Source organism: Anser anser (genome assembly GCF_964211835.1).
Source record: "Anser anser genome assembly, chromosome: 19".
Lineage (NCBI taxonomy): Eukaryota > Metazoa > Chordata > Aves > Anseriformes > Anatidae > Anser > Anser anser.
In genome coordinates this window covers 10,603,708-10,624,305 of record NC_139740.1, presented here as the reverse complement: position 1 = coordinate 10,624,305, position 20,598 = coordinate 10,603,708, and the positions used below count along the sequence as shown (strand labels likewise).

Genomic DNA, 20,598 nt, shown 5'->3' with positions numbered 1-20,598 from the left:
TTCAGGCACATGGTCTGAACTATTCTGGTTAATACATGTGAATATTCATGAATTTTCTTCATTGCTGACCCAGGTCTTATCAGTGTAAAATAAGAATACAAAAATAAATAACAAAAATGAAAATGACTGCCATCAAATGAGCTCCTGAAAGAAGTAGAAGAGAAATAAGTTATTTTAGTTATCTGTCATCAGAGTCAGGACTAGATCTTTCATGAGCCTTTGATCTGCACTAAGATTATCCTGTGATCCAGAAAACAGCAGCATTCATTCCAGTCCTTTTGGCTCTACCCTAAGCATGACAACTTATAAACCAGTTCATGCTGTCTGTCTATTCCTTTGTGAATTTCAGATTATGGATACCAGACATATTATGCTTAATGACTGGAACTTGCTGTTAGAAGAAAGACACTCTGCAGTTGTTACCAACAGGCATGGATGCAAATTATCAGTGCCTTTTTATCACCGGGGCAGCAGGGGGCATCAAGATCTAAATGAATCATTTGGCACTTACTGTTCTGAGACCTGTGATGGAGCACCTCAAAGGCTGAAGATTATCCATAATTATTTCACCAACCAAGGGAGAAAAGTCTTCCGAACAGCTCCATTCCACTAGGAAACAAGTAGTGGGAACAAACTGAATCAGATTACAGACCAAGAAAAGAAATCAATGTACTTTAATCACTTCACAGGTTAACTCTTCTTCTAGCAGTTTACCATTCCATGTGGATACTAAAAGTCCTATTTAGCAATAATGTTTAGGAAAACTTTATACAATAATTAAATTATAACTGTGTGTATGAGAGAAAAGCAAAATATTGCTCAAAAGCTTTTTAGGAAAGAATGCTTAAAAATACACTGCAATACAAAGTACATTCAGTCAACATTTGCTCTCAGTTAAACAACTTCCTTTTAAAGAAAGGGAAGCAGTGGAAAAGAGTAGGTAGAGGATTTGGACCTGCTAATTCCATTAGACAGTTTATATATCCAAACCAACAAAAAACACAGTTTTGCAATAATATTTGCATAGATAGGCATAGGCAGAGAGTCCTTTGGGCTCCACAGGACCACAAAACCGTAATCACCTAGCCTTGGCTGCTCTGTGTAGAAATACCCTCCTTGGATAGATCCAACACTCACTATTCTCCTTGTTGATTTCAGTGGGCTCTGGCTCTCTTGTCCAAGCCTGGTTCTGTTGTGGTCACTGAAATTAGAGTTCTCCAAGGACCTATCCCTTGTTTTATCCACTTTTGAAGCGCACTAAGTGGCTCTGGGCTGGCACATCCCTCCTAAACTGTTCTGCAGCATGAATTACAAAGGGCACCTTCACCAAAGTGCTTCCATCAACTTGTACAGACCACAATTGTTGTACAGTTTCTACTTACGGGGTCTGAAATGGCAATCCTGCTGTCAGTATTCTTCCTCATTCCTTGCAAAAATTAATGTGACTGTAAAATAGTATCAAACAGACCATGAAAAGCTACCACAAGTTTTTTTTTAAAAAGAATTTGTGCAAGTGGGGAACTGATGGCTGCAGATAAGAAAACAACCTCTCTTAAATTATATTTTTGTAATGACAGCTACCAGGATTAGAGTTAAGGTTAATCACAGAGTCATACCTCTGTGCTTTAATAACTTGTACCTTCAGACTTAAACTTTCAGGCAAACCTATCAAAGACATAGTGAAATTCATCTCTTAATAATTCTACTGTAGACAGAGAGAAATCCCTGCAACTTTGTGAATGAGCAACCCATCATGAAGGCATTGCTAAATCTTTGCCTCCTTTCCAAGAGAATGTTGGGAGAGACTGCTCTGGTAGTAAACAAAAAGCATCAGCTATCTGAGTAACTCTGAAGTACTTGGGACTTTAAGAAAGAACAAAAGGCTGGTTGCTTCAGCAATTTAGAAGTTCAATATAAAAATATGCAAGTATAAAAACCTGAAGATGAAGAGGGTCCTTTATAAGAGCCTAGGAACAAGAGCTGGTCTTGTAGACTGTACCAACTGTGCTGTAAAGGACCTGAGAGCTGTTGGGTGAATTAAGGATGGAGCATGTTCCAGTCCTGTTCTGAACACCCCAAAGGCCTGCTTTGTCATGAAAGCTGAATGTCTTCGCTGTTGCGGCTTTCCATCTGACACTTCACGTTATGTCAGAGCAGGGGTTTTTTGTGTGTTTAATATATTGGTGACTATGTGTTTTAATGAAGGTGCCCTGTATTCCAGAGCTAGCAAATGCACGATGTGTTGCTGCGGTAGCCAAGATAAGTAGTAATTTTTAAATAAACAGCAGTATAAACAGTTACATAAAACTCATGTAAATTGCTGGCACATAATTTTAGACTGGCTTAAGTTATGCAACCTACTTGTGGCCAAGTGTGTTTTTTTTTAATACTCAATTCATGCACTTTAAAATAAAGGGGCGAGTTTGTTTTCACCTGTTTCTTTTCCAGTCACTATATTTCTGTTACATTGAATATGCCTTAAATGGCTTATCAGACAGACAAGAGACAAAGTGGTGGTACAAAACACCTCCTGACTCTTTTGTAGATTCATTCAGGAAAACACCTTCTCCTGAGTAAAGTAAATAGCCCAAGCCACAGCAGAATTTGTCACTTCTCTTGGCATTTGTTTTTGCTTGCACTTAAATTACTCACTGAATTGCTGAATAGATTAATTAGACCCAGGAACATAACTTATGTTGCTAAGTTGATGGGGTTTACTGAATAGTGTACTGAGTTGGGATTCTGGATTTTATTCTTGCATTTGCTACTGACTTGCTGTGTGACTTTGGGCAAAGCACTGTGCCACTATGACTTTTAACCCAGATTCTTATGCAGCAAGGATTCTCTCTCCTTCCTTTCCTCCCTGTGTCCAGAGCCTAGGATGAAGGACTCTGTGATCTTAGCTTGTGTTCCCAAGGGTCTCTGAACAAATAATTGCATTGTTCATTAGCTTCCTTTGAAATGTAAAACTGAAACAGAGCCCTAATGCCAGAAATCCCTTCACATCATCTTTTTCTGCCTGCTGATCTTTATGAAATAATTATAACAATTTATACTCATAATGTCTTGTCAATTTAAAGCAACAAGGCAGCTAGGAGGAATCAGTGTGTTGGTATGCACAGCATCACCAGCTGAGATGGAGAAAAATGTTCTTGATTTTTTTATGTTTGCAGTATTTGGTCAGCTCCTCCTAACTCCTTTGACCTGCCCTTCCAGGCTGAATTAGGAAAGGAACCCAATTTTTGCAGATTTGAGTTCAGGCTCTCTGTATGCCTCTGACGTTTGGAAATTCTGCAAAGAATGATAGCAGGGAGACAGGTCATACGAGCCGTACAGAGGAGCTTTGATGTGTTTCCATGTATCTTTTTTTTTTTTAAGTACTCAATTCATGCACTTTAAAATAAAGGGGCAATATTGCCTTCCAATGTGGCCAATGGTCAAAAAGCTACAACACAACTTAGCATTATAATAACAGCCAAGATTTGTGTCTCAGCCCTGGTATGACCAACATCACCCAGTCTGGCTGTGAAAAGAAAAGTGGGAGAAAATGCATGCTAGAACTGTGAAAAGGGACTGGAGAATAAATGGGGTTCTTATGCAAAGACTTCACGCCCTAGGAAGGTATAGCAGGCTTGGCTCCGATTCTGCAAATTTCCACTCCCAGTGGGTACATTTCACTCATGTAATCTGTGCAACCAAAGCCAGCAGGGGAGTTTATGAAAGTAAGGACAACTCGTTTGTGTGAAGCAGGCACGGGTTAGGTTCAGCTTCTTCCCAAAATATAATACATTAAAATCTAATTAATAGTGAGTAGTTGGGCAAATGCAAACAAATAAGTCATCTATCAAAATGTACAAGACAAACTGGAACACTGCATAGCACTGTTAACAAAGAAAGTAAATATGCAAACCCTAATTCAATTAATCTGCTTAATGGGATTCCACTGCTTTTCCTCTGGTTCTCCTGTAATATATTTTTAAAGAGGGACATTGCTGAATAGATGTTAATTACTGAAGTTTAAGGCTTTTATTCCTTTATAAACTAATTCCCTCAGTAATTTAAAGACTTTTCACCTCTCCCTAGCACTGCAGCCAGGTGTCACAAGCAAAACAGTCTTGATTTGTAGAAGTTTTACTTAATTTAATTTATTGCCAATTAATCTATTCACTAATTCAGATGGAGAAGAAAGAAAACATAAACAATTAAGCAATCACTTAAGCAAACACCCTTTCCAAGGCTCAGCTTGAGCCAAATACTTATCCACCCCTTTCCTAGACTCAACTTCCCTTGCTTCCACCAAAGGGTTACACTCGGCAATGGGGTTTTCCATGAGTTTCAGAGTCAGCTGGGCCAGCTGTGACCAGCACCCTTCAGTTCCTGGCCTCCTCCAACATCCACGGCCCCTGGCTACTGAAATCTGTCAGTATATGCCTGACGTAGTACTCAGGCATGAATTAGTGGGTGCTCATGCGTGAACTAATTGGGTGCTCAGACATGAGATATTAGGGTGCTCGTGTGTGAGCCAGCTGGGTGCTCATTAATAAATTAATTGGGTGCTCATGCATGAACTGATTGGGTGCTCATGCATTAATTGATTGGGTGTTCATGTATGAACTAATTGAGCACTCATGCATGAAAACAGTAAACCCTGCAATTTATGTTCAACACACAAGGTAAGAGCTTGAAGCAGATCCAAAGACTTGATTCCAACTTTATGTTTATTTCTCAGTTCTGTGGGTCTGATCTAATCACTAGAGTATCATGTTCTGGTTGGAGAGGCAAAATGGCTTAGTTTTAGACCCTTGTAAATGAACAAGAGAAGTCCATGATGGATCAGAAGACTTCAGACAAACTGGAGACTAGGAACACGTTGCCACAATCCCTTTAAGATATTCTGTTGACTTATCTATCTTATTAGCAGCTTATGTTGGTAAGTCACCAGTGAGGAAGCATTTCCAAACCCATAGATCAGAAGATCTGCTAAATGGGGAACCTCCTTCATGAGGAAAACTGAAGGCCTTGTGTTCCAGACCTGCCACACTACATGAAGTTCACCTCTTCTATGCCCGATGTATAAACTGGAAGCTCTAACACTTAGCCATGTGCAAATAATTGTTAAAATTATATATTAATGCTAGTAAATCAAAGCAAATATAAAAAGTAAAAGAATGTCTAAAATTCAGCAACATCAAGGTATGAGCCTTTTTCTTAAACACCAAAGATGGACAAAACCAGAGTCTATATGTCTGGGTTTTCCCACAGCCATTCATCTTGGGCTGCTGTTTAAAATCATTATAAAACACAAAGCAGAAGGAAAGAATGACTGGACTGAGTAATTGCTGTCTGATCAACTACATTAGATAACTACACCATCACTTAGTAGGTAATCCAGGCTCAAAGGTGCTTTTAAATACACAGCAAACAATGTAAAGTTTAAGAACTATTTTTTAAGTTCAACACATACTACAAACCTTAACAGGAGCTAGAAATAGAAAGGTTTGTTCTAACATTTATACATTTTTATACTTGCTAGGAATAAAAATAGAAGTCAAATTGCACAGTCCTGTTAGCTACCAAAATGTAACGTGCAAATAAAGTGCCCAGGAGACCTAATAAAATGCCATAAATGAACTACTGTAAAAAATATCAGACCACACCTATTCAGCAGGATAAATTCAAATGTCTTACAAAGGAAAGTATTTTCTTTCAATTTTATGGAACAAGAACTGTTTCAGGGAAAGAAAGAAAGAGTTTCAGAATATACAAAGAAACTTTGAATAATAAGTGAAAAAGGTTTCAAGATCAAGTTGAATGCAGAATAGTAGTCAATTCCACTATACATTGGAACAGGATCAAGCAGTGATGCAGCATCTACGGTTCGAAGATGCATAGGTATTACTGTTAAAGCAACACAATTTCATACCTAAGATTGACTTCTGCAAGCATTCAGTTCCATAACCAAGGTTCTTCTGGAAATCAAACAAAGCAGAGGCTTGCTGTTTTCGCCTTTGATACTACTGTGTGAACAGTTAGTTGCCACCAAAGTGAAAAAAAAAATAGCTGGAGATTTTGTAAATATATGCACTTAAGTCTTTGTGTAAACTCTACCTACTAGACTAGCCAAATCTGTCTGGAGCCAAACCCACTGTGCAATACTGGATGGATCACTGCAGGAAGCCTGCTATGGAACAAACCCAAACTCGATCAAACATGGCAATTCAACTACTGATAAACAAATCAAATACACAATTACAAAGCATACAATATATGAGTGTTTGTACATGCTCGCGGGGACAGAGACACACACAAACTGACAGGATTATTTAGTTGTGAAAGTACTGCTCTTGAATGTAAAACATGCAGAATCACACGAAAATCATAGACAGTTTTTGTAAAATCTTTGAGGTTTTACTCACCAAAATGTTCAATGAAAGACTTCCATTGACATAGTGAGATGTCAGTTAAAAATCTCAAATACTGACTTTTTTGAGCTACAGAACACATATCCTACAGGCCCAACCTGGCGAATTTCCTCATCTCATAATCTCAGTTGTTGGCCCTTATTGAAAGGTGGCTCATTTAATCCTTTGGTTGAGATTTCCAATGATAGCACCAAATTGCTGGATAAAAGTACTTGCCTATAACCAACACACATCATGTGGCCATCCTATAGCAACATACTGAGGCTAATGCATTTCTAACTAGGAGTGAACCAGTAATTTAAAGACAATTTAAGTTACTCTAAAGCAAAAAATTCTGAAATGAACCACAATTGCCTTGGAGGAAAGGAGGCAGGAAGTGACTTTGTCAAAATTTAAGCAAGACATAACTCCCTCTTTCCTGATTCAAGCTGCCTGCCTCTTATTTTTTAGAAAAGCTACACTGACATAGAAAATCTTCTTTCGATCCAACAGAAATCCTAGAAGGCAGCTGGGCAATCCAGACTAACATGAAATATTCTGCTAAAATAACAAACTAAATAAAAAGGTAACAAGGGCTAAAGCAGCCTAGACAGCTTAGCATCACTATCTGGAAAATAACTTGGCATCCAAGTCCACAGCTACATCCAAACAGAGAGAAGATCAGCTCTGTTTGCTACATCAAACATGTCTCAGATTTTTTCTGTCTTCCTCTCTCTTCAAACATAAATAGTTCCAGGCTCTTAAATAAATTAGCTCAACTTTGGTTATACAAGCTGTTTCATTTTTCTCCAAAAGGGGATATAGATGTTTGTTTAAAAATTGTAAATAAAATATAAATGGAGATTTTCCATTGCATAGTGGTCCTTCCCAGTAGGTAATGTTCAACATGGTGTCCATTTTTCTTTCTTATCCTATACTTGGGGATCAGACCACTACTATGACTATTTCTAATGGAAAATTGATGAAAAATAGTACGCAATAAGACAAGGTTAACCTGTACTTACTGACTGTAAAAGCAAAATAAATACCAGGTTTAGAATACATAGAAAATAAGTGCAATAAAATTACTTATCATCATATTTTGTTCCTTTAAATAAACTGATTTTTCTATGTGTATGTGTTGTGTGGAACTTGTGAACCCCAGAAAGGCTCATTATTGAAAGACAACCGGTCTTAGAAGTCCTACCAAGTGTTTACTAGTCAGCTCTAATAGAGATGTTCCTAGGAGTCAAGTAGACTAGATTAGTAGACTAGACCTAGGTAGATTATGTTGTTGCTGGGATTTTTTGCATCAAGATGGTTACTGTTGCATAGCTCTAGGGTAAAAACATATCATGCAGTAACAACACAACACTTTAAACAAAATGTTGTATAAAAAGATTCACCCTAGCTTCAAACTGTGGTGTTATTTTGTATATTAATGTAGAACATTTTGATTGTGTTTACAAAAATGTAAAACTAAAGCAGGTCTTAAGTACTTCCATAATGGGATGCAAAGTTTGGCTTTAGGGCATGATTAACCAAGGGCATGGGTTTTTCTTCTCAGTATTATAGCGATGGTTCACATCCTTCCTAAAACTGGCTGGAGTGAGGTGTCTCTGGCTTTGAATCTTTCTGTAGCATGGAGTGGATTATTACTATTATTATTGATTTATGGCATGCCTGTCTGCTTCCAGCCTCAAAACACTTTACTAAGTTACAATATACATAAGAATCATTTCACATCAGCCACCACCACGTTGTAGCCTTCTCTGGAGGGAAACTGAAGGGAGCCATTAGGATGGTGCCTGCAACATTAAACAACAATCCAGGAGAGGAAGTAGAGAATACTCTGGCTCCTTAAAGCAATGGCTCAACAGAATGCAGTCACTGAACTGCCATCCAGCTGGGACACCAAAGTCAATACTCATTCACTGTGTGTGGTTAAAATTAAATCTTCTAATGAAGTGAGATGGTTTTAGTGGTTAGAGAGTGAGTGCAAAGTATTATTCTCCTGTATTATTATTTGTAAGTCATACAGCTAACAAGGGAAAAGATCACACACAGGAAAATAACAGACAGTTAGATAACGTTCCAAGCCTAATTTCTAAATGACATTTGAGCAAGTTTGGAAAAATATGTTTAAAAAATTACAGAAAAAAAAAAAAAAGGAATTGGCAGCTTCTCAATGTTTTTAGGGAACTAAACCAAACTGAAGAGAAGTGATGTCAGTTTTTATCCCCTATAATTCTGGTCCATAGAAAAGAACATTATTAGCTTCCGTTAATGAGCAGGTATTCCCTACACACTGCTACAAATGCTTCTGATTTTTTCTTTGCTTAGAAAAATAAATGGTAAAGTATTGAGCAAAATAAAACCTAACATTTTATTTTTGTCCCTGAATTAGCAAAATGCTTAGATTTTTTTTTTTTGTATAGGAGATTTATACATGTGACTAAAAAGATCCTCAGACAATGTTATCAAGCTCTCCTTTCAGGGTAATTGCTAGCTGGTTCTAATCATTCCTACAAGAGATCATTTGAATGTTTCTTTTTATGACCCCTCAAACTAGCACACACAATCTCACTCCATAATGTAATAAACAATTCTACAACCAGTGCTTAATTAATTCCCGAAAGTCACCAAAAGCAGCTATTAATGATGTTTCTTTTTATCTAACCATAAATATGCGAGTCTCTTGGGATAAAGTATTAAAAAAGAACATTCTGGCAGAACTAACTGTCAACTTGATAAAGCATAAAATGATCACCAGTGAGGGTAATTCAAAATATGACGGTAAGGCTACCTAGTCTGATTAGAAAGTTAGGTCAAGTTGGATTAAATTTCTCTTACTGTTGTGCTTACTAAGAAGAGGACAGAACTGACATGGCGCGAAACAGACAATCCAAATGAATAAGCAAGATAAAATACCACAACATTTAGAAACTGTTTGTAGTATTCTGATTTAAAAATCAGCTCTATATGGGAATTTGCTTTATTGTGAAAATATCAACATTTATTGTGAAAATATCAGCATTTATTGTAACAAGAATGTGGACAGTGTTTCAGGGTTGTTTAAACCTGCATATCACAAAGAGCAGGCTGATATTTTCAAGAGAACTTAAGTGTTTCAGGAGCCCAAGTATTATTTTCACAGGTAAATCAGGCAGTAGGAAGCCCTTAAATGAAATTTAGTTTCCTGGCAACCCAACCCATTGTTGAAAATTAGATTTAAGCTCCTAAAGGGCTTTGATGTTTTTGCAAATCACACTTCCTGCAGCACTGCACAGCTGACTAGGTGTAATACAGTAATTTACCCTTCTATTGAGGCTATCAGGAATGGAATCACTTCGATGGTTTTAGTGATGTCTGGCATTTTGTTTGTTTGTTTTTGTTTTTTCCCCTTGCATTATGAAAAAAAAATATCTGGGCATATCCAGCGATGACTGGCATCTGTGATCAGAAGTAGGGAGAGATGATTGAGAATGTGCCTTTTCCAAAATAAACTCATGTACTCCTTTGTGTGCTTGTGCCTGATGACAGTGGAGCCTGTTTGCCTTCAAGAGGAACTCTTGAAGTGAAGGAGGTGTTCCGCCTTCAAAGGAACTCCATGAACTATTGGGCACTTGATGGACTGCAGCTTTCTGAATCTCTCCTGTTGAAGCAATCACTGTGACACCTACACACAGAAACATGATATATACTGATCTGGACCCAATCATTATGGTTCTTACTATGTGAATGGAAATCCAAGGTACAAATACCTATAACAATGAGGTTTTAGTTATTAATACAAAGGAACAGATACAACAGGAAACATTGAGAGACACAGTGGGAAATAATTTCAGGCTCTTTCAGGCTCTGCACTCCAATTCCCCTGGAGTACACAAAGAAGGCCTTGGATCTTCAGGACAGTGCTTTCAGGTCTCTTGACCTGTGGAAGGATGCAGGCTCCTACTGAAGATGAAGGCTGCTGGTTGCTGCACTTAACATTGAAGAACTTACTGTTCCAAATATTTTAGAAAACCTGCAAGTTCCTTTAAAGAGGAATTTTTAAAATTTAAAATTTCTCTTTTTTTTTTTTCAATCTTTGATAAAACTTTTTTTTTTTTTAATATTGGGATTTTCTGTGAAAGAGAAATTCTGTTTTGCAACTATTTGCTATTCAACAGAGCTGTTCAGATGAAAGCATTTTCCTATTCATTCCACTTTGCAACTAACTGGTGCCACCCCATATGTATTGCTCTTCCAAGAATGATGTGGCAGCCCTGGAATAGCTAATTAGTTGGGCTGTATGATGCCTCTGCCAGAAGTTTCAGCTTCCAGAGGCATTCCTTTACGCAATGGTGGTGTGGGTTTGGCATTTGCAAGGATACACACAGTTTCAGAAGCCCACAGGCACCAAAAGTTAGCCTGTGTTTTATAGCTGGCTCATTTCAATCCAGTCACTGAGCTGATGTCCTAACCACAGTAAGTCAAGCAAACTCCTTCAAAGCACTCAAGGAGAAAGCTTTTGGTTAATTTATTTTTCCTTTTTAATAAAATCTTGTCTTTGAGGAATAATTCAACTTCTACAGCTATTTATTGTGAAAATAATTAAATTCTAGTGAAAACACCTTTCTCATTTGGCCCTCAAATTTTCGTAGGTTGTTAAGGTAAATGAAAGATGTCTAAATCCAGTACCTTTATACTTGGTCACCACAGCTGAGTTGACACTCAGAGGTTCTTGGAAGGTGACAGTGAGTGATGTACTGCTTGTTACCATGAGACAGACATTGGTTGGCGCCTCAGGGGCTCCTGGGAGAGAAGAGAAAACATCAGCTCTTCAGCACAACAAATCCTATTCAAACAATGTTTCAGAGTCTTCAAAGAACCCACTGAAAATCACCCTGCTATTGTGAGCTTTGGGTTGTAGGTGTTTGTGTTCTCTACCTTTTGAGAATTTTAATTAGTGCTCCTGCTAACAATATGCTGCAGACACCATTTGTTTCTATCATGCTTTTTGGCTCCTTTCAGTTAAAAATATCTTCCTGCATATATGTAACCCAATAAAACAGATTCATGCTAATTATGTCAATGAAAAGCCCCTATAAATCTCTTGGGGTGGGTAGGAGGAGAGAGAAAGGACAAAACCACAAAGAGCTAATTAAACCTTTATGGTTTCACTAACAAACTCAAATATATTAAATGACAGAAAACATTTTTACATTATTGTGATGCAGAAATTGCAAATTCCACAAATGTTTCAGTGCAGCAGTTCCAAGATACATTTGTCAGTTGAGGCCTAACATTTTGGAGAAAAATAAAAATGTTTAATTCACAGAATATCAATCAGACTCAATTCAAAAATCAAACAATGTCATTACTTACTGCTGGAACCGATTTTAAAAAAGTCATTATATGAATTTACAATACTGCTGTATTTGCTATATAATGTCTAATACAAGGAGCACTGCATCTCTCTTGAAGAAGTGATATTAGAATACAATAAATTTGAGAAAATTGTTTGTAATTACACATATATAGAGATGGCTGCAAAAATGTTTATAGCAATGATTATATTTCATTTAATAGAATAGAGCTAAAAGATCTAAATGTGAAACAGTTCAGCCCTGTTTACTCCTTCCCACGGGCCCAAATTCACATTTACTTTGGGTAGACTCACTTGCAGAACTGTTTAAAGTGGCCAAATCTGTGACTACACTGATGAAATTTGTATGTAGATGCCAACAATAAAATTATGTTTTCATGATTTTATATAAAAAATAGTCCTTTTAAAAAATATTTAGAACAACTCCATTATTTTAAAACAAAAATGTTTAAAAAAAATCAGAATAAAACAACAGCAAAAAGAGACTAATGTTCCCCTCCCTTTTTATCCACATTCATATATTTTTTCTAATTGTCCCATTTTAAACTTTGATTACATGAAATGAAATCCAGAAGTAAACGTGAAGTGAAAGAAGCAAGACAGAATCATTAGATTCTGAACCAAGAGTTCTAGATCTCATCTCATCGGTTTTACACAGCCCACTCCCTTCAGGAGCTGTGTGCTTGCTGCTCTCAGATATTTGGTCCTCTCTGGTCCTAACAACAATTTCTTTCTCATTCTGTGGAAGACTATTTAATTGTGTATGCCTTAGTTTTCCCATCCTAACATTCATCTACTTCACAGCAGTGCTGTGAGGATCAGTTAGAGCACCCTTTCTCAACAAAGGCAGTGTTCTCAGTTGTAGAGTTCTCGTCTTGAACTTTGCAACTATTTTCTTCTACTTACTAGCATGCTCGTAGCCTGCCTTCATGCGCCTGTATAGCCTGTATCTCCATTCCCATGCTTTTAGTTGCTTCTGTTTTTCTGTGTTGTCTGTACCAAGGCCTTCATTCATCACTTGTGCAGACAATTCAGTAACTCGCTGCTGGGCTTCCTGAACCAATGTACTCAGATGCATTGACCTGCTTTCCATGTCAACAACTACCAAGAAAAGGGAAAAATAAAAAATTGCTTGAGGGACTCACATAACAAAATTGTGGCCTTATGAATTCCAGCGTAACCCACGTAAGGTCAAATCTTTGAACACTCTGCTTTCCAATAGATATTTTATCATCAGCTTGATTGGAGGTTGGTACTGGTTATTGATAAACACATACAATATATAAATGTCTACAAGAGAGATCTAATTGGCAAAGTGAAGAATGAGAATTTTATGCTTAAGGGTTGTGGCTGGGAAACAATGGTTCTCTTTCCAGGTTTTTCTTGTGCCTCAGTTTTGCCCATGTAATATCTAATTTGTCCTCTGACTGACTTGACAGATAGCGAGCAGTTTGACGCGTGGAGATTGTTATTCTCCAGTGCTCAGAATAATTTTAATTCAAAATTTAGCAGTCCAGATTGCCTGTATGAACTATTGTGTACTATATAAAGGTAAAAATGACAATCACATTGATTACAAAATAAAAAAGTTTTGATTTGAGCCCAAGTCTACAAAACTGCCCTAAACCAGCCCCTTGATTATATAGAGAAATGTGATGAATCAAGCACTATTTTCAGAATTGCTTTTTGTCTGAAATTGTTTAAATCTATTTACAGATTAGAAAATAGGATTTGTAAAGCTATTTAATCTGAGAAGAAATGCAACAACTGATTTGATGTCCAATATGCAGGATATAATGTACAAAAGGAATTCTGAAATCACAGAAAATAACTTTTCTCTGGTGTCTGGTAATTTTCAGGAGAACTCTGAAATAGTCTTAATTTAAAAGACTTATTTATCCAAGATTCTTCTCTGGCACAAGTCACTAGGTGTTGCTGTCTAGGGACATGCAAGCTGTTAGTTTCCCTAAGGTTTTTTATAGGAACAGCAGCAGTGTTGCACAGGCTGCACTGATCATTTACTTGCATAAGACAAGCAGTAACCATTTCTGAAAACATCAAACTGTGCCATATAAGGGACTAATACTCGGACTGGCTTTTGACATCAAAACACTTTATGAGCTCTAGACCAAACTTCTTGTTCAAAACAGGGCCAGCTACAAGGTCAGGCCAAGTTACTGAGGGCATTACCCATTCTGGTCTTGAAAACTTCCTAGGACGGAGTCTTTACAACCCCTCTGGGCAACCTGTTCCACTGCTTTACTGTCCTTATAGTGAAAAAGCTGTTTGCTTTATCCAGTCTAAACCTCTCTTGCTTTAACTTTGCCCACTGTCTCTCATTACAATATCACAATTGAGTTTTATCAGATCTAAGTATAATGCTACATATTAATGTGAAAAGTGCCATGGGATCTTTAAAACCACAGGAGGAGAGAGAAGAATGACTCAACACCTCTGACATCCGAAAGGTTGTTTTTGAAGAATGTTTGTTTCTTAGACTTTGCTTTCAGAAGCTGGCTTGTAGCCATCCTTCTTGAAGTTTGATCATTCTTCATATGGACATCAGAGACATATGGCCAGGCTTACTAGAATCTGCTGGTATCCTCAAAACTGCTGTTTACTGGGAGGCCAAAGGTGACAGGGTTTCCTGGCTTCATGCCTACAATAAGCATGCAATACATCTGATAGCACAACAGGACTGAGAAAGGAGATTTTATGTGCCAGAACTTCAGGTGATTGTGAATTGGCATTGGTTCAAGTTCTCACCGAGGATCTGTTCCTCTCTGATCCACAATTGTCAGGTCTTGGAAATGTGTCAAATCAGCCACTGGAAATTTTAATCTAATTTATATTTAGGTTCACATGAATAAGACTAGCCAGACACATGAATAAGACTAGCCACATATGATGAATAAGGATAACTGAAAAGATTGATAACAGTAGACTTTGACAATAGCAAAAGTTTTGCCTCCTCCCTGCTAAATTAATATTCTAAATGTTGTATTTTCTGATCCTACTTACTTTAAGAGATTCTGGGTTCTTGTTAAGATTTATACAGTCTGAGTTCCATGTGGAAATGAAGATCATAGTTTTACTTTCTATTGCTTTATCTGCTGTTCTGCCTATTGCAGGCAGCAGTCCAGGTGATACAGCTGGAAACTCTCTCTCCTTCAGATCCTTTCTCCAGCTTTGGGGCTATAATGAGATTTCAGCTGGGTCACTGGTCACTGATGCCAGAGATTTCCCTGTAGGAAGCTTTCAGTGTACACTTGCAATGGGGAATTTCTTTACCTTGCAGTCTCCCAGGTCTTTGCATTTGTGCTACGCAATCACTTAATCAGATTAAGAGATACTTGTGTCCTGTCCCAAAACTGGTGTGAGTCAGAATTTTACCTTGAAATCCCCCCCATCCTACTCAGCCTGGAGAAGTCTTTCTCAATTGCTCACCACTCACTCACCAGAGAAATGAAAGTGGTCCTGCTGGGTGCTGAATCATGTTCCTGAAGGCCCGATATCATACAAACAGAATGGGTTTAATTCTAACAAGTTTGGTTTAGTAGAGAAAGCAAAGCAGAAAGACTAGAGAAAAAGTGACCACTGTCAGTTCCACAAGAACTAAGTCACATACGAAGTTGCTGTGGACCTTTGTTTTGAGAGCTGAAAACAACTTTTTGCATTTTGCTCTTAAGTAGCAATCATAAATCATTAAAGTAAAAAAAAACAAAAAAACAAAAAAACCCACCACCACCAACAAATACAAAATCATTTGCTTTTTATTGAGAATACTTCAACCATTATTTCAATCTGAAAAGCTAAAAATCAAGATAAGTGAAGTGGAAATTTGGTGGGTATATTTTGAAATGGAAATGAGGTGGTTATGTATTCATATTCTCTGTGTTCATAGGCATGTTTGCATTAATTACAGGAAATGAATACTAATTTATGATTGCCCCTGCTCGCCATCAGACTGCATTTATTTACAGATGAGGTCAATGAAAAATTAGTTTAGTCTTTTTTACTGCTGTTTAGAACACTCAAGACTGTGTTTTCCTCTAGATTTGTCATGGTTAATGAATGTTGCTTCAGCAGTCAATCATGTACTCTAAATGCTGTCACACTTTTTTTTAAAGCCTCAGTCATGAACCATGACAGAAAAATAAACAAATAAATATAAAGCTAAAAAACTCTTTTCACTGAGCAGCTACACTATGCAAAAATCTCCAGGGAAGGTTAAAGGAGGCCAGAATAAATGATAATATAAGTGCTGTGGACATAGAAAAGCAATAAAGGTGTACCAACACTGAGGGTCTGGCAAAAAAACTCAGCACACACACACACGCACACACACACACTGCAGTGAAAAAACTGGCAATGTTAGTAGCCTCAAGGTGCAATTTCCTGGAGCACGGAGATTGACATGCCAGCACTAAATGTTGTTAATTTAACTAACTTCAAATTAATGGCAGAGTCTGCAGTGGCCGAACCCCTCAAACACAGTCTCATTATAGCCTTGCTGGGAATGTCCTAAATATAGGCATTGACAGTTTGAAACAAATTCGCATACATTGGTGTATTTTTAGACATAAGTAAGGCGTCAGAGTTTGTGTCATGGTTTACGGTTGATTAATTGGGTTGGTAAGTCACCCTCCAGCCCACAAATTGTGCATAAAAATGCCCATGAAGGAATACAAAGGATAGTTCTATAACTACAATATGTAGTTACAAGCAACAATGGTATTCCAGTAATGCATGAAGGCCTATTTTGTGCTTAGATATCCTCTGGTTCTGTAGAACTTGGAAGTCTCATTTGACTACAATTTTAGTCCATTTGAAGACCAGGGATGAGGAGTTATGAGCAGGAATCTGAGGTAATGGAAATGATAGATTTCAACACAATAATTCTCCTGAAGGCAGCATAACCAAGACCAAAATAATCAAAATAAACCATAGCCTAGATAACCCATAATCCTTTCATTTTGGATTACAATCTCCATTTTCATGCCATGATCTTGTATCAGCCACTCACTCAGTACCTGTTTCCATATTTTTAAAGATTTCTTCTCAGCGTTGATATTAACTCAGCTGCCCCACCATTCATTAGGTTATAAATTCAACCTGACTGATCAGTTGGTGTATCAAAAACTATCTGCTGAGCACACATTCAACAAAGAGATATTTCTGCAAATGTCCTTGAGCACTGTGGTGCTATTGCTGGTATGATTATCTTCATGATAAAACCAGTCAGATTTTGTGTGTAATGTAATTAATTTCCTAAAACAATAGCAAACATAATCTCTTACAGGCAATTATCTAAACCAATTCGGTATGTGTACTTTACTTACAGTGTGGGCTTTCCTTTGCCCCAACGTGTAGAAGAGTCCGAGCAATAGGGACATTGTTTGTCAAAATGGCAATATCCAATGGAGTTAGTCCTTCACTGTTTGGTGTGTTCAGGTCCAGTTCCTCCAGTGTGTATTGGTAAAGAAGAATCTGAACAGCATCCAGATCTTGCTGTTCTACGGCCTCAAACATAGCTTCATTGCACTGGAAATTCTGTGTACCATTAAAAAAAAAAAATTAGTAGAACTTTTCAAGTGTCAGTATTTTAAAAAATAAATTGGGAAAATTTGAGTTTTGAAAGATTACTATAAAATATTGAACTTTCAGCCCCATCCTAGGTTCAGCTAGAAATATGGAAATTGTTTGCAACAAAACTGAACTTGCTCTGCCTCTAGAGTTGTGTACTTAAACTTGGTTCATGGCTGTAGTAAGATTAAGACGAGATTCAAACAAATCCAAAACAAACTCGCTCTTATTTAGAAACCTGTCCTGTAATTGAACCATATAAGAAATATTATATGTTTTTGATGTGAAACTGGAAGAAAGACTATGTTTTTGACAAGGTGTTGGGCTACTTATTTTTTCAATCTCTAAATTTAAAGTTAAAATCTGGGGCATACAAACCCAAGTAACCGAAATTCAAATCAAATAAGTCATTCTGGAGAAAAACTTGCACAGGTGCAGTGTAAGCTATTAACAGGTACTGTTCACTCCAACACTTCAGTCATTTCTAGGTGCTTATGTTTTTGCATTTAACTTGTAAATGGAAGAAGCTTTGAAATACATCATCTTTAAATAAAGTAGAAATGAGACTGAATAAAATAACTGTCCAGTAAGCATGTTCAGAAAAAGTGTGTATGAACAGCAGAGAATATAAGCATAGAAGCAAGCAAAATCAAGAACATACATGGCAGCAGCTCTCAAGCAGAGAGATCCACTGAACCTTTTTCCTTACTGATGACAAGTATATAAAAGAACCATAAATACAAAGAAACCTATCATTTCTTAAATGAGCTGGGGAGAAGCAGGTGCAGGAGGGTAGCATGGCCTGCAGGTTTCTGTTATGAGAACATCATTCTGGAGCCTACAGTAATAACACGTTATTTGCCAAGATTCTTTAAATTCCTTCCCAACGCCCCATTGCCATAATTACCCAATAGTGTGGTGGTTTTTTTTCCTCTTAAGAAAGAATTAGTAGAAGCAAGAGGCCCAGCTAAGCAAGGAGGGCTCAGCATGTGGCCACATAAAGGAACTGAGATCTATGTAGGCATATCGTGCCAGCAGGCACATTAAACAACTGTATACATAAGGGACAAAGTGATCCAGATACATTATGTAAGCTAGTTTCCTGTATCCTGAAACCCACAATGGAAGAACCACAGTGACAATTCTTATACAATAATATATATTTTTTTAATGATACAAACTAATCTCTGAATTGAAACCATCTTCTAATGTGATTAGACATTAACATTTCAGCCATATTAAAACACCTCATTTTCCTTTAAATTGATGCAATTTTATTTGGCATTCCTCTGCCTAAGTTCTGCCTTCAGTGAAACAATACTTTCTGATAGAGCACTGATCTCCTGGAACATCTTTCAATTCCTCCTAAAACACACAGACTAATGGTTTGCAAGTGGTTCCGAAAACTTGAGTCCACAGCTACAATTTGGAACTTGTTCAGTTCTTTTCAGTTGAACTTAAAGTTAAAAATGTCTTTAAACACTGTCTGAGGCCTGACAGTAAACTTTTGATCTACTGCTTTGCATATGAAGTATTCATATCACAGTAAGAAATTGCAAAATGATGTTACCTTAGAAGTTTTAATATGCTGAATATTAGGGATCAGCAGAACAAGTAAATATACATAAGACGTACCCCAAATTTTCAATATAGAGAAATGAGACACCTATGTTAGAGGAATATTTGAGGATGAAATGAACTGTGCGACAATAAATTGAACCTAAGGAGACTACTGCAGACTTGGAAATCTACCTTTTGAACAATTAAATAGAAAAGGTAACTCACTCTGGAAGAAGGAGTAAAAGTTCTGGTCTTTTGCTCTTTGAAATTTCATTATTACGGATACAGAACTGTGAAGTGAAAGACTTTTTTCATACGAATGATTAGAAAAGCAAAATATATTCACCAATTCTCCAAAAATATTTATCTTATCTACCTTCTAAAAAGCATTAATTTCATCTTAGTTTACACCCATTTCAAATTCTTTTCTTACTGATTTTGGAACTTCTCCTATACAGTTGTATTATGAAATAAAGGGGGAATTATGCTTCAGAAGCATATCCATGTTGATGCAATTAGAAAGCAAACAAAATCATATTACTCTTGCAATTGATCACAGATAGAAAAATTTACTTAAGAGTGAATTCACAGATAGCTTACTACAAAGTGAATTGGTTGAAGTAAACTGAATGACTGCATTAGTCCCCATTTCTATCAGTTAAGTTCATTTAAGGAAACACTGGCAAACAGCTGGGGAGTAGAAGAAAAAGGTAGCACTGATGATATTAATCAATGACAGCCTTGTGGTGGGAGTTCAGGACAGGAAATTAGGTATGTCTCAGATCAAATATTCACTTCTGTGGCAGTGGGTTCATGCATAATTTCTCCCCTTTCTGAAATCAGAATAGTCATCCTCTTTTAATTGACCTTATGATTGTGCATAAAGTTTAAATGAGGAAGCATTTGTAGAAAACTACTGTAAGTGCTGAATACCATTATGTGGCTTTACTTCCAATTCTGTGTGAAACTCAATAAATCCCGTACTATATCAGAAATTTCTTGCATTATACAAAATCAAACAAAAACCTGTTACATAATAATAAAAAAAATAATAATAAATAATAAAAATAATAAATAATAAATAATAAAATAAATAATAATAAAAAAAATTAAAAAAATAAAAAAAAGCATAGCTAAAATCAGCATTGCAGCTGAAATTAACTCAGTGATATGGCTGACAAAAGCATTTGGTCCTTTTCCAAATATTTACATATACTTTAACAGAAGAGTTTACCTATCTGAATGATTCCTGTAAAATTATTTTCCAAACTTCGATTTGACTTGTTATTTTTGGATTATTTGTCAAGATTTAGACCTGCCTAGATGTCTTTAAGAATGCATCTTCAGATTTTTGCTTGCCAAACCAAATAACAAAAGTATTTCTGAAGTTTTCTCCTTAAGTCATTTGCTGAACCAAATCTAAGCACATGCTTAAGTTAGTTCCTTATAAATACTCTTGCCAGCAAATCTGTTGGCAAGAACGTTTCACCAAAAATGCAAAGATACAAGAGAATTTCAATTTCTTCATTTCATTAGAAATCTGGTTGAAAAGGCTGCATTCGTTTAAAAAAGAAACAGAGCAAGAAGTTTACAACCTACTTCATCCAATGCAAACAATTCTGAGACCAAATTGCAAATATCAGATTTTCCAAATGAACAATTCAGACGCAACCAATAGTC

At 36.8% G+C, this 20,598-nt stretch overlaps 1 protein-coding gene across 13 annotated transcripts in view; it reads right to left on the bottom strand.

Annotated features, from left to right (window-relative positions):
* ANKFN1 (ankyrin repeat and fibronectin type III domain containing 1) overlaps nucleotides 1–20,598 on the bottom strand; it is a 225,121-nt gene that overhangs the window by 128,354 nt on the left and 76,169 nt on the right. For all 13 annotated transcript variants that reach the window (XM_083805345.1, XM_083805343.1, XM_083805341.1 and 10 more), the window contains 4 exons: nucleotides 17,115–17,325; nucleotides 12,679–12,873; nucleotides 11,085–11,198; nucleotides 512–609 (listed from right to left, as the gene is read on the bottom strand). In XM_083805345.1, the coding sequence (XP_083661471.1) occupies nucleotides 512–609; nucleotides 11,085–11,198; nucleotides 12,679–12,873; nucleotides 17,115–17,325 (618 nt within the window). The remainder of the gene's footprint in view (nucleotides 1–511; nucleotides 610–11,084; nucleotides 11,199–12,678; nucleotides 12,874–17,114; nucleotides 17,326–20,598) is intronic.